The sequence below is a fragment of the Calidris pugnax genome, unplaced genomic scaffold (genome assembly GCF_001431845.1).
Source record: "Calidris pugnax isolate Ruff unplaced genomic scaffold, ASM143184v1 scaffold326, whole genome shotgun sequence".
NCBI lineage: Eukaryota > Metazoa > Chordata > Aves > Charadriiformes > Scolopacidae > Calidris > Calidris pugnax.
In genome coordinates, this window is record NW_015091265.1 from 1,716,623 (window position 1) to 1,731,304 (window position 14,682).

The window sequence follows — 14,682 nt, forward strand, 5'->3', positions numbered from 1 at the left end:
AAAAAAAAAACAACAGCAAAACCCTCTTTTTTTAATTTTTTTTTTTAATTTTATTTTAAAGGCAGGAGTGTTGAAACGTGTTGCAGAAACCTATCCCAGGGTGGAAGAGTGTGAATGTTGGGTGGGTTTGGGTGGATTTTTTAATGGAGATTTTTATAATTATTATGATTATCATTATTAATTTTTATATTTCCACAAAAAGGCTGAGCGAAAGGGGAAGTTTCCTTCCCCAAAAAGGAGCGAGTACGATTTGGGGGAGCGAGAGAGGGTCGCAGCGCCCGGCAGGGGAGAGCCCGGCCGGTGGCGGCGATGGGCGCTGGCGGGGTGGACCCGCCCCCCCCGGGACGCGCTGTCGGTGGAGCGGGGGATGAAGAAAAGGCTCTGCCGGGGGTCCCCGGTTGCGGGTGTGCGGGGGGGGATCCCTGGGCAGGGTGCGGGGAGTGTCTGGGTCCGGGGGGTCCCGCCGCGGGCGGGCGCGGCCGCTCTCGAGGAACGGGACGGGGCCGGGCGGCGGCACGGCGGCGCCCCCTGGCGGTCAGCGGGAGGGGCCGTCCCTTCTGGTTTCCCGCCAGAGGGCTCCGGTTCCCCTCAGCGTCCGAGACGTGAGGAGGGGAGGGGGAAGAAAGAAAAAAAAAATCATTATGATCATAATAAATTTTTATATATATATATTTAAATTCTTTCCGCGGCGTGTGGGGCTGTTCCTCCCCCCCCGCCGGGTGGCGGTTGACAGCGCGGCCGCGTTTCCCGCCTCCGGCCGGGCCCCCTCAGCGCCCTCCCCCCTCCTCCCCGAGGCTGAGGCGGGCTCGGGTGGTCGCCTCTCCCGGCAAGGAGACGAGAGCACCCCCCGCCTTCCCGCTCACCCAGGGGTGGAGGAGGCTATAAAGTGCCCTGAGGGAACCCTCCTCTGTCCAACGGGCTGAGCCCCGCGATGGCGGAGTCGCCCATGAGCTGTGTCTTCACACCTTTCACCCCCCCTTCACACCTTGCTGCTCCCTTCTCCCTGCCGGTGGTGTGGGTGCTGAGGGGAGGTGGGACAGGAGAGGTCCCCGTCTCTCCTGGGGCAGAAGAGGTCCCCATCTCCCCCTAGGAAGGAGCCCTCCCGTGAGGTGATGCTCGGCCGCCTCGCCTGAGCGTCGCCACCACCTCGCCTCCCCCGCCATCGTTTTCTCCTCCGTGTCTCGGCGAGGCCGTCCAAGAGCCCAGAGCCGCTTCTGGCATAAATTAGTGGAGGCCTGGGAGGGATGTCCTCAGGCAGCAGCTCCTCGTCGTCGGCAGCCAGGGCGAGGAGTGCCAGAACACGCTGTGCTCTGGTCACTTTTTCCCGTCTGCGCCCCTGCCTGGGGCTGGAGGCTCCATGGCGGGAGGAGTCCCTCCGTCCCCCTGCAGCTGCGGGAGGCAGTGAGGAAGGGAGGAGGCAGATGCCCCGAGGATCTCGTTGTTCCCTGCAAAGAGGGAACCTTTGCAAGTGATAAAAGGGCTTGAGCGGACGCCACCCGACGGATCGGGACGCAGGCCGTGTCCGCCATGTGGCAGCGCAGCCGGCTAATTAGTCCCATGGCAGAGAGGCGGTGGTGAGAGCAGTGAGGTTAATTAGGCAGTGCTTATGGTGAGGTTGGTACATGCCAGCAACCAACCGTGGGATGGCATAAAAGGATCAAAGGGCCTCAAAAGCAGGAGGAAGCGCAGGCTGTGTGCGCTGGAGAGAGGACAGCAGATGCAGAGGTTTCAGGCTATGGATATCTATCTCTAGCTTGCTGTGGTTTCACTGGAAAACTCTGTATTTTACTGTTTTGCCCATTAGTAGGAGCAGCAGCCTCAATTCACTGCTGTAGTGGCAGGTTCTGTTAGGGTTCCCCCCTCCCTTCTTTCTCTTTTTTTTAATTTTATGTGAACCCGACTTTCACTGTGCAGGCAAGGAGGGTCAGTGGGCAGAGGCTGCTTGTTACGTGTGGAAGGAACATGTCCAGCTTTCACAATACAGCTGTAGAGCACGTGCTGAATCCATCTCGGCGTGACCTGAGAAGCTGTAGCCTTTAAAGACAGTGTCACCTCTCTGAAAGTAGCTAATTTCTCATTGTCCCGACTTCAGAGAAATTTGGAATAGCTTTTTGATGGTAGATTTTTAGTCTGTTCCACGCTGGGACAATTCACTGTCTTTCTTAACCTGGAGTTTAAAACAGAAAGAGAGACATGATGTTCTCCCATCTGGTTAAATTAAAATAGCATTGGTGTGAGATCAAGCTTACATTGTAAACTAAACACAAGCTGGAATTTGATCAGAACTTATTGCTCCTAAGAGTTTTTGCTGTGGTAAGGGAAGGTAGCAGTGCCTGCAAAAATAGGAGCCCTGCTTTCTCCCCACAGAGAGAACTTCAGCTGCAAGTTTTTAAAGATGTGAAGTTTGTCAAGGACTTGGCATCTTGTGCTTCAAAGACACTGTGCTCAGGGTTGCGTCCAGTTTAAAAAGGTAGTGCAAATTACTAGTGTTCATGAGTCTGCCTGTAGTAGCTCTTAATAAAATGGATCAGTCCAGTTGGAAACTAGCCAGCAGGCAGCCCAAGTTTGGTCACGTTAAGTGAGATACTTTTTCAACAGAAGGTGGAAATTAAACACTTACTCAAGTCTTGCAGTCTTGAGCTGGCAGGATTTTCTTACCGTGTCCATAGTATTATGGCTTTCTCTTACTCTAGGTGTAGTGACAAAAAAAAGCTTGTGGAAAAAGGTAAGGTATGGTTACAAGGATTTTTGGCTAATTACAGTAGACTTAGGGGCAGTACGTCAGCCAGCCAGCAGAGGCTTTTGTAAACTGTAGAGTGCAGGAATGGGACATACAAACCAGTTTTAGAGCAGGGGTTTTGCCCTGGAGGATACAAGAGAGCAGGGTCAGCTGCAGACTCTGCCAGCAAAAGGGGAGGAGGCAGGAGTCATCACATCTGATAGCCATGTCCTGGAAATGTGGGCAGCCCCAAACAGGAACCGGGTCTAAGCAGCAGCCTCTGCCTTGTCTTGGGCTCTGGAGGAGGATTGCTGGTACCGGGTCTGCTTTCTCCTAGGCTAGGCTGCCCTGGAGGGCTGTGCTGCCTTGTTTGGAGAGGGTGGCAGGGATAATTGCACATTTAATTCTGGCAGCTGTAGTGGAACAGCACTCGGGAGCGTTTATGGGAGCCCACCAAGGACCAGAGTGTGAAAACCCTTGTGCATGGAGGGCTGCATGAGAATCACACTTGAGAGCCAAAGGGCTGGGAATCAAAACTTTTCCCCCAAAGGTTTTCATTGCTTTGTGCAAGCACCTCAGGGTGGAGGAGGTTTAGAAAAAGAGAAGGTGGAGAGATGATTTACCAAGGGTCAGGTGGGGATTTTTGGCAGGTGTCTCACATTAAGCTCCATGCTCCAACAGTGCAATTTTTTTGAGCTGTCAGAGCTCTTGGTGCAGCAGGTGCAATTCCTGCACTGCTCAGTGAAAGGCCAAGTAGCCCTCATAGCCACAAGTGCTCTCTCCTGTTGAGTTCACCAGTCACAGGATATCTTGAAAATGTGCTTTCCATGGTTGTCTTTCTCTTTTCATATTTCATCGTGGGTGTATTTATTGTGTTTACTGACTGGAAGATGAAGTTGTGAGGTTTTTTTCAGTAAGATTCCTCATATTGCATTTGTAATACAGTCACCAACACGGTGTCAGAGGATCAGAGCTCTGTGCTTGTGGGCAAAGTGGAGAGGTTCCAAAGAAGACGAAGTCCTCCCCATACTCTGGACGTGGAGCATGGGGCAGAAGCTCATGTTGAGACCTCTCAGCTGGCTCTGGGCGTCCCAGCAGGGTTTGTCATCTTACCAACTGTAGAAGTGGTTATACCACCTCTTACTGTGACAGTACTGCAACGAACTTCTGAGGGCAACGGGCCTCCCATTGGCATGTGCGAAGTACGCAGGTACTCCTGGCCGGGGCTGGAGCAGGTATTCTTCTTGGCCAATTTCTTCAATTCCAATGTTTCTGGTCCCGAAAGCCAAGGTTGCCTTCTGGAGGTGGAGGGAGATAAAGCATATGGGTAAACACGGAAAGCTAAACTTGTAAACAGTTTGTTCTAGAATTTTGTTTAGCTGTTGGTGCAGCCAGTGTGTGACACATGGGGAACACATTTCAGAAGAAGGTCTGGAGCCACTCTGCTTTCACAGGGGCTAGAGCCTTGGGATTGTCTTACGGGCAGGTACAGCGTTCACCGCCTCTGAGGGTGGAGGAGGTCTTGATTTTGTGCTCTCTTCAGACTGCTTGTGTTACTGAAGGAACTAGTCTGCAGTGGTTTTGGCCCTTGAGGCTTCCAGCAGTTTCAGGACACAGGGGTTGCTTGAAAGGCCTTCTGGTCTGTGCACACCCATAGGCTCAGTGTGACCTCTGATTTTTTTTTTTTTAATGTTGTGAAATAATAAGGATCATTTTAGTGTTTATCTAAGCAGACATGTGACTGTCTGTTATTTCAGAGCTGGTCCATTGCATTAAAAAGACTTCAATGTCTGCAGTTCTTACCTTGTACAATCTCCTTGCTCACAACAGCCTTTTGCAGGGAATTACTAGGGCATACCTGGTATACCAGGACACAGTATGGATTTTTAAAGTTAGTTATTGAATAGCCACTTTTGTTTTCTCCATGTACAGCTCGGCTTGTGTAAGTGTCGGGAGGGATAAAACTCTGTCTGGATGGTGTTGGGGGTATGCGTTGGAGCCTTCAGAAAAAAAGTTTTTTATGGCAGATTGGGGCTCAAAATTGAATGAAGTCAAAGAAGTCACTGTTCTTGTTTGGGATTCAGTCATAAAAACGTGCAAACCCCATGAAGTTAGTGTTGCAAAATAAGTGATATCACATTATACGCTCAGCCCTATTGAGCGTCTGAAGCGGAGATGGGGCGTCTTTGGCAGCCTGCAGCCTGCTCCACGGAAAGCAGCTGTATTCCTTCCTCCACGCCCTGGGAATAGGTTGCAGCCTTATGTTTCCCAGTGCAACCAGCCTGGCCCTGGCCATCTACGTATAGGGGAATGAAAAGCTCTTGGGTTTTCAGCCCTTTTGGGTGGGAATTTTTAACGTGATGCTGTTGTGTCAGAGATTGCCTCATTGGAAAGGCTTGGTCTGAGATGTTTTGCATCTTTTTCTGAAATGTTCAGCCGTTACAGGATGGATGCCAATTCACACAGACTCATGTGAAGTTTGGGCTGCAGCTGTAAGCTGTGGAGAAAACTTTCCCGAGTGTGAACATGTCACCAGTAGTTTTCTGAAGCTGTTTCTGTCTTGTCGTCATGTTCAGTATAGCTTGTGGAGGTTTTTGAGTGTTTTAACCCTAAAGCATTATATGGAAGCACTAAAGAACTAAAATGCTAATGTAAAAAAGGCTAAAATATGTATGTGCAATACAAGTTCCATAGTTTTAACACAGGTGTATATCTATTAAATCTCTGTTTCGATGTTCCTTAAAGGAGTTCAGCTGTAATGTCTCCTGGAGAGGGAAAAACTATTATTTCAGGTTACTTGCCCAAGTAAAGAACTCAAGTAGCATATTTTGACAGTAATAGCAGGAAACTCAGGGTTTTGTGGTGAAAAATTTTCAACGACAGTGTTTGACAAACTATTGGTGAAAGTTATTACTTACATTGGCTAGATAGTACATATGTGTAACTACATGGAAGAAGGACTGTTTATAAACCCATTATAATAGTTGACATTTATGGGACTTGTAATGCTTTTGTTAGTGTACTTTTGAAATTTTTGGAGTATTTACAGATTCAATATGTGTAACTAAGATCCAGAATAAAAGTGAATAGATAACAATATATTGCATGTCATAATGGTACGTACATACAATTTTTAGCTCTTAGAAAGTGGAGCCTGTAAAGGAAGCTAGAAGCAAATGCAAAGGGGATTGACATGTTTGAATATCACTCTGGACTCAGTAACCTGAAACTTGTCATGGATCTGTATTTGAGAAGGACACGTTGTCATTATAACAAATTTCCACCATAAAATATTACATGGAGAAGCAGGAAGTCTTCTGGCAACCGACTTGCAGATGGGAATGATCACACCGTGGATGTTGACTCACCATCAAAATTCATGAGAAGTTTGTCATGGGAGCCCCTTCTGACGTGAACCAGGCTGTTAGCTGTTGTTAAATGACAGGGTAGTTTGTGTTACAGACATAAAACTACCCAGAGGTTGGATCTGAACTGGCAACACCACACCAGGAAAAAATTAATCAGATTATGCTCCTATACAGCTACCACTGTATGGGAATGAATTTGAAACAGTGAATAACGTATTGATCTTCTGCCATTTTAAGAATTACTCACTGTCCTGCTGAACATTTTTTTTTTTTAAAAGTAGATGTCTGATTCTCATATAAATGACAAACACTGGTGTGCTGAGTTACAACATTTGATAAGGACATAATGCAAAACTAACCACTTCTTCGTTCTTTATTTGTAGGTCAAGATGTTGTTAAGTATAAAAAGTATCTTATGGATGTACTCTACGTTAGCTATAACTTACATGCTACCTAAAGGTAAGTCTGTTATATGCAGCACTATTTATTAAAATTCATTTTAGTGTTCCAATTGGTAGGGTATTTCCCAGGACTCAGGAGACCCAAACCCAGGAGATCCAGTTTCTGGTCTTGCTTCTGCCATTCTTTTCGCTGCACTGTGTAACTAACTTTGTCTCTGTGTTCTTCTCATTGCCTTACTGATTGACATAGAAAACTCTTGGTGGGCGAGGGTGCTTTGGCCAAGATTTTTGCATGCCTGTCTGATGTCTTCTGAGGTTTGTAAGTGACATTACTATAATTCAAGTAATAATAAAGAGAGTGCCATAGGATTACATTGCGTAAAGCCAAGTAGATTGCCTTCTATTCAAGATATTCAAGAATGCATTTTACTCCTTTAACCTGGTCTGAAATGTTGGACCTGTTGGCCAGGTATGTCTTGCACCTTCGTTTTCCGTGACCCACTAGGGAGCTCCTTGCAGTAGATGAGATGAGGGCTGACAGGGGTGGATAACTTTAGTGGAGGGCAGACACCTCCCATGGGAGGTTCACCCTGGTGCCACAGAGGGACCAGCAAGCAGTGCTGGTGGCATAGGAGCAGGTTCCTGGGACAGACCTAGCCAGGCTGCAGAAAAGATGAATGAAATGGAGGAGCTTTTGGGCTGCAGGAGTACCGGTTCAGCACACCTCCCAGTCCGATCCCAGTGCTTGTGTACATCATGCCACACCAACCTTTTGGGTTTATAAGTTACAGCTCGCACCCTTTCTGTAGTCAGGGTGAAAGGTGCCATGTGCAAGTGGGGTGCAAGGGAAACCATTAGCCCCAGTTTCTGCTTTGCTCTGTAATCTGTCGAGGAGGAGCTGGGGACGTTCCTCTGGAAGGTGAAGTCTGGCTGCCAGTCCCCTGTTGTGTGGGGGCTGCCATGAGCTGAGCTGGTGGCAGGTCCCTTGGCTGCTGGGTCTGGAGCAAGGATGTGTTAGGGCAGCTGCAGGTCTTTGCTTTGGGTGGAAAGGAAGAACCCCTGCTATTTCTCTTGGTGATTACATGCTAACACTGAAGTTATGTATTCGTGTGTGGTTGCCATGGTTATTTGAAAGTTTGAGTGGAGTCAGGAAAAGGTCCTCACAGCTGCTGCAGACTCACAAAATTGGGATAATAGATTTTCCAAGACTCAAAGCAAGATATTTTTTTTTCCTCTTTTTTTTTTTTTTTTTTTTCCAGGAACTCCTTAAATCGATTTTAGCCTTAGGGAAAATCAATGTACTCTTTTTTTTTTTTTTTTTTTTTTCTTTCCAGGAACTCCTTAAATCGATTTTAGCCTTAGGGAAAATCAATGTACTCTTTTTTTTTTTTTTTTCTTTCCAGGAACTCCTTAAATCGATTTTAGCCTTAGGGAAAATCAATGTACTCTTTTTTTTTTTTTTTTCTTTCCAGGAACTCCTTAAATCGATTTTAGCCTTAGGGAAAATCAATGTACTCTTTTTTTTTTTTTTTTCTTTCCAGGAACTCCTTAAATCGATTTTAGCCTTAGGGAAAATCAATGTACTCTTTTTTTTTTTTTTTTCTTTCCAGGAACTCCTTAAATCGATTTTAGCCTTAGGGAAAATCAATGTACTCTTTTTTTTTTTTTTTTCTTTCCAGGAACTCCTTAAATCGATTTTAGCCTTAGGGAAAATCAATGTACTCTTTTTTTTTTTTTTTTCTTTCCAGGAACTCCTTAAATCGATTTTAGCCTTAGGGAAAATCAATGTACTCTTTTTTTTTTTTTTTTTTCTGTTCTCAGCCTGAACACTACTGTTAGCAAAGTCTTCAGGCTGTCCTGTATGATGAAGAAAAAGACTGTTATGCTTAGTGGAGCCAGAAAAAAAAGTGTAAAGTGGTTTTTTTTTTTTTACCTCAAGCAGGTTGGGATCCCCATCCTTTCCTATTTCCTACCATTACATCCTCCTTAAAGCTGGTTTTGTATTCCCATTCTTCATTAAACATACAACAAGCCAGGACAATTAGACTTGTCCTCAGGGACAGCAGACTCAAAGCCTCAGGCAGGGGCAAGTCACTAAAACTGAGCTTCCGTTTTCTTATTCGTGGAGGGCTGAAACTGATTTGGTTATGAACTTTGACTTTACATTTCAAGCTTTTTTTTTTTTTTCTCCCCTCAGTTTTTTTGCTTAGTAAAATGTCTGTTATTGTAGACTGACGTTTGGATTTTTGATTCACATCTGACATTTAATAATTTGTTCATATGAAGCATTTGGAGAGGCAAAGTAAGTGATTGTCAGAAGAGATCGTGGACTTGCACTGTAAGTCTATGCCGTGAACTGGGAAGTTTTGATTTGACAAGTTACTTATACTTAAAGGAGGCTTATAAGAAAGATGGAAAGAGATTTCTTCCAGGGCAGGACATGGGGTAACAGTTTTAAACTGAAAGTGGGTAGATTTAGATGAGATATCAAGAAGAAATTTTTCACTGTGAGGGCGGTGAGGCACCAGAACAAGTTTCCCAGAGAAGTTGTGTCTGCCCCATCCCTGGAGGGGTTCAAGACCAGGCTGGATGGGGCTTTGAGCAACCTGCTCTGGTGGGAGGTGTCCCTGCTCCAGGGCAGGGGGTTGGAACTGGATGACCTTTAAAGGTCTCTTCCAAACCAAAACCACTCTGTGATTCTAAGTTGCAGCTTTTTTTTTTTTTTTTTTTTTTTTAAGGCAGAAATGTCTGGTTTAAGATATAGTACAAAGAGAAAGTACAAAGTTAACAATAATTGGTCAGCTTTCAAAATGGGGTAAATGGTACTACAACACTCACGCGAGGAGAAGTGTAAAGATAAAATTTTCCCTGCAAATCAACATTGGGATGAGGAACGTGCAAAGAGATAGAATAAGTAAGGCAAAGGAATTTGAGAAGAAATTCAGACCTAGTGTTTCTGTTACGACCTATTTAAAGTCTATTCTTGTTAATTTAGGGCATAGTTCCATGGTCAGTCTAATCACATATATACTTTAGCACTAGGTAGGATAGTCCTGCCCTTTTCTGTCCCCTGGTGTTAGTTTTCATGCTTTCCTTTGTGCAGATACTAGTATTTATGTGGGTATATGGCCAACCAAATCAGGTAAATGGCTTGTTTGAAAGAACAGCAAGTGGCATTTCTTGCAGGTTATTTTGCTGCTGGGTTAGACTTTTGATCTGACTCGCTGCCGTGCACAAATGGTAGTGCTGGCAGAATTCAGGGATTGGGAGTGCATCAGTGGAAGTGGGAAGGAGTGGGATGGATCCTTAGAGTGATAGAACATGGGGTGGCACCTTTAGATGTCCCCTGGCTTACTCCACCTTTTAGCACATCTTAAATGGCTGGTGTAGTCCCCAAAGTAGAATTTGTAGTACTTAAGCAAGATCCAGATGAACATCTCAGGAAGGCCTTCTCAGGAATATAGACCAGGTTCTGACTGGTCCTTATTTGCCTGAATCTTTCAGAAGAATTCAGAAAGGCCTTTATGTTCCTAGAATACACTGTGATCTTTGTGGGGTTTGTTCTTAAAATTGGGGGCCATACTTTTGCTATACAGAGTCTTAAACATGTTCAAAGTATGGCCATGGTGAAGAAGACAAAGATGAAAAACATTTTCCTTTTCATTAATTGATCCAGTAGAGTTTGTGAGATCAACTCACATCTCTCTGTTTTGTAAAAATATTGGTCACTCTGTTCAATAACATTTTTGAGGACGTGTGTTCCAAGATTACAGACAATCTTTACAAATACACCTGATTCTTTTGTTTACAAAAATACTCTAAAACCAAAAGATACCTCTGCATTTTGAAGAGTTCAACATCTTAGATTTCAGCTTTGTTTCTTTTTAAATCCTGAATTTGAATGTAAAATTGAAGCTTGAAATCTTTCATGAAACACAAATTCCCATGCTTCCATTCCCACAATGGATTGTGTCACTCCATATGATTTCATTAAGTTTAATTAAATAATCACTTCAATATGGTGGATTGCAATATTTCCTTTAAAAAGCTTTCAGGCAAAATTCTTCTGAAAGTTAAAAATTTTTATTTCGAAAGTCATATGGGAAATTTGTCAAAATCTTTTAAAGTGTAAATCCTGGAATCTGTGAGTCTTAATATTAAGTCATAGCAAAACTACTAAAGCTTAATTTAGAACACAGCAATTTATAAGCACACAAAGTTTTGTGCATTCACCACTAATCATTATTCCAGTCTTTGTTTTCTCTTCCGCTCTCATCTTTGTGAATGGTCACATTCATAAATACCTGGCGTGTTTGCATGGTGTGCTCGTTAGATTTTTATGTAGCAACAAAAGTATTTTTCCTTTGAGGGCAAATTGAGAATGGTCTTGCATGGCTTCTTAAAGACTTTGAATTCTCAGGAGCTGTTTGTCAGGAGGGCAGCAGGAAATACGGTGTAAGCTTCTGGGGTCACGGGAGTGCCCCTCCGCAAGACCTTTGCTGTTTGCTCCAGTACGTGTGAAGGATTAATGACAGAAGTTCACGAGCAAGGTTTACGCCTACTGCTAGTGTGGCATTTACTCACTTTGAGCTAGCTCGTGTTAGGATATTGTAGTTTACAACCTGGACCTTGTGATTATGGTCAACGTTGGAGTTTATCTTACCCGCTTTGCGTGACTCTTTGTCATGCCATGAGTGAGTATGCTTTCATGGAAGCCCTATAATCCAGAAGACAGTGAGAAATCCCCTAGATTGCAGTGTGTGATGTGCTCTTTTAAAGTTATATACACAATATACCAGTTTAAACATCAGTTTATCCAATCATGTTTATGTTCTATATGTGCTATAAAATATATGTCTGCATGCCTGTGATGTCTGCATATGTTATATTGAGTTCTTCAGCTGAGGTTTACATTTGCCTGGCTTCCTGTGAGTTTCTTGCAGAATACAAAAGAATACTCAATGCCACCTTCTCTTATTCTCCTTGCTCAGACCACAAACCACCTGGTAAAAAAATCAGTGAGAGGTTTTGTTGGGTCTCAGTCTGTTACCTCTGCTGTCAGAGTTTCATACAGGTTTCTGTAAGCAGTGCATTCTGTTTTATTTCCTTAAAAATCCTTAAAAGATTTAGGTTAATGAAAAAACTTCTCTTGGGCTCAGTGTATGTAGTCAGATTAACACTGATCCTTTCTATTGCTACTGGTAGTCAGGGCAGTAAAGCATATGTTTAGGTAGATTGTTGATGAACTAAAAATGAGATCCAAGCTTTTTTCTTTCATAAATTTGGCTTAAAATAAGTAGATTTTATTATTCTTTAAGCATGTGTTTTGTATGCTTACTCAGCAGCAGCATTGTGTTCAATTCAGCTTAATTCCATGGCAAAATTGTGCCTCTAAGCAGTGTCACTTCATGTAAGGCATTCTTTTCTTCTGGCTTCTTGTCTGTTATGGACCTACTGGTGTGGTTGTTCTGGTTAATGTAATACAAAAAGGCAGAGTTATCTCCCACTTTTGGTCCTTTCTGTGTTTTTTCTTTTTTTAGATTTCTATTTTAAGAATTTTCTAGCATTTATGACAGAAAAAACGAAGAAGGAACCCTAGAGAGAGGAACTTTGTTCTCAAGAAAGAAATTTTTCTGTAACTTTTCTCCCACTTCAAAAGAATAAAAAAAGAAAAGATATCAAGCTATATGTCATTTGTAGGGTAAACTGACTTTACAGATGAAATGATAGACTGGGAGGACCTAGGGCAGTTTTTCTGGTGGAAAAAAAAAGCATGAAAAGGCAAGATGGAATTTTTTGGTGTTGTTGTTGGGTTTTTTTGTTTGTTTTCGTTTTTTAAAGAAAGAGGACACCGCATGCCATCACCCCCATTATAAACTGATAAAAATGCAAAACCATAGCTTTAGGTTTGGAGAAAATAAGCCAGTAATAAGTTGTGGCAAAATCCTGCCCAGTAAGTTAGACCTGACAGGGCTGTCTTCTGTCAGGACACTGCATTAGAGGAGTTTTTCATTTTGTGTTCTGTTGCTGCTACTTGTTCTGATGCTGCAGATATTTAATATTTAAACAGGGAAGTGCAACAAAAATACCCAACTGCTAAGGCATGGTATCTACTGAATCTGCCCAAAATCTGACTGCATTGTGCTGCTCTTGGCCTGACTCTGTGGTCCCATTGTCTTGTACAAGGCTCCCATTGACTTTGCTGGGAGTTTTGCCAGGATAAGTGTTTGTGGCCAGGTGATCTGGACTTAGCTGTGTATTTTAATTCTTTATTGTCTGTGTATTTTCCCTAATGAATTAATTATGCTTGAGTGATACATATTAGTTAACAACAGAAAAAAATGCTTATAGTAGTCACCATCCAGTTTAGTAATTTCAAAACTGTCCTCTTGTTTAAGAGTACATGATGTTACAAGTATTCTAGGTTGTGTACAGCAGGGTAGAGATATGCTGTAAAACAGTGTTCAGCATTAGGGAACATCCTGACTAGTGAATTGGCAAACAGCTGCTTTCTCACCTTGGGTCAAATTTATAAACAGTTACAAAATGTTCTGTTTGTAGTTTTGCTTGACATGTCCCTACTAAGGGATGGTTTATCACATACTGATAGTGGCTGAAAAGGAGATGTAACATGGAATATAAGCATATAGAAAATGCTGAAGGAACAAAAAGGCTACGTGGATTAATAGAAGATATTAATGCTTTCTGCATTGGCCAGTAAATGCTGCTTGACTAACTAACTTGGACTGCTGCAAGAAATTAAGCTTCTTGGAACTGTGCAGAAACATCACTTAATCTTATGTTTTATTGTCAAATATTACATTTTTTTTCAATAGGAAAAACTTCTCCCCTCTTCTCCCTTTTCTTCTCCTTTCCTCTCATCACAACAAAGACTGCTTTTAAACAGTGTTTTATAATGCTTTCTACAGTTAGACATGCATGTTTGTATCTACATGGTCTCCTATTCTGGGGTGTAGCCCAATTTAGGATAGATTTAGTTTGCATATGATGAAGATATGTGTTGTTTGCCAAGGGTTTTAGTCTGCTGATGTGAAGACACAAATTTTAAAGAGGGGAAATTTCCTCAGGGTCCCGTGCTGATATTCCAGATCACTCATAACCAGAAACAATGTTCTCAAAAGTTTATTAAAATTCTGTCAGTCAGGGTAATTATAACTGGGTCATTTTTCACTTAAGAAGTTCCTGTAATGTATATAGATGACAAGAGATCATAATAAATACTAAATATTTTGAGACTGATTTTAATCTCCCACCTGTGCAATTTGGCAGTAATTCCATCATAACTGATAGGACTGAGTATTCATTCTGTTTCTTTATCTCTACGCCAATGTAACTCGTTGAAGTTTCAAGAAATTATAGGTGATATAAAATACAATGGTGTTTCCATACTGTACGTCTTCAGGATAAAATCAGTCCCTTCTATTTTTTGACAAACAATTGACTCAAGTTTTTATTTCCGTATGGGAAAAAAAAAAAACCCTCAGTGGATTTTTTTTTTTTCCCTGAAGAAATTTTTATGCAATCAGGGCTTTTGAGCTTATCTTTAGTCTTCAGTAACTTCTACAGGCTTGTCTTCAAGCCTTATGGAGTTCTCTGGTCTTCAGTTTTATATCAGACCTGGTTTTGTCATTCCCTGTTTTACAAGTAGATTCTTGCTAGGTCTGGGCCCAAAGTGTATGAAGTGATTAGTTTGACTATTAAATGTGGGTTCTACCATCGTTGGTCTCTGTTTACAAGTTAATGGAAGAATGAAAATGTCACCACATGTGTGTGATTGAGCATTTTGGCGGTACATGTGCTCATCCATGTTTTCAGCTGGGCTTTTGGTGTTTTGGCACAGGACTACCCCATTGTTGTTACACTCTCTCTGGTCTAATCGATTTTGATACAGTCATCTTGAGAGTGTCTGCAGTGTGTTCCCAAGAATTTCTAGTTAGGTAAACATGGACGGAAAGGAATTCAAAATTCTGGGTATTCTTTGGCCAGTCTGGTTTTTTTTTTTTTTTGGTTTTTGCAATAAAATGCTTGGCCATGAAGTGATGATTCTTGTGTTGAGCCATTCTAGATAATACTATTAATACATTATCCTGTATAAAGTCATTTGTCACTGTTAAAAATAATCAACTTAATGAGCAATTTTTCCTTCCCCCCCCCCTTATTCTCTTCAGTTCTC

General features: G+C 42.7%; 1 protein-coding gene across 2 annotated transcripts in view; it reads left to right on the forward strand.

The window, feature by feature from the left end:
• VCAN (versican) overlaps positions 1–14,682 on the forward strand; it is a 117,085-nt gene that overhangs the window by 1,356 nt on the left and 101,047 nt on the right. For both annotated transcript variants that reach the window (XM_014960516.1, XM_014960517.1), the window contains exon 2: positions 6,471–6,546. In XM_014960516.1, the coding sequence (XP_014816002.1) occupies positions 6,477–6,546 (70 nt within the window). In that variant the 5' untranslated portion in view covers positions 6,471–6,476. The remainder of the gene's footprint in view (positions 1–6,470; positions 6,547–14,682) is intronic.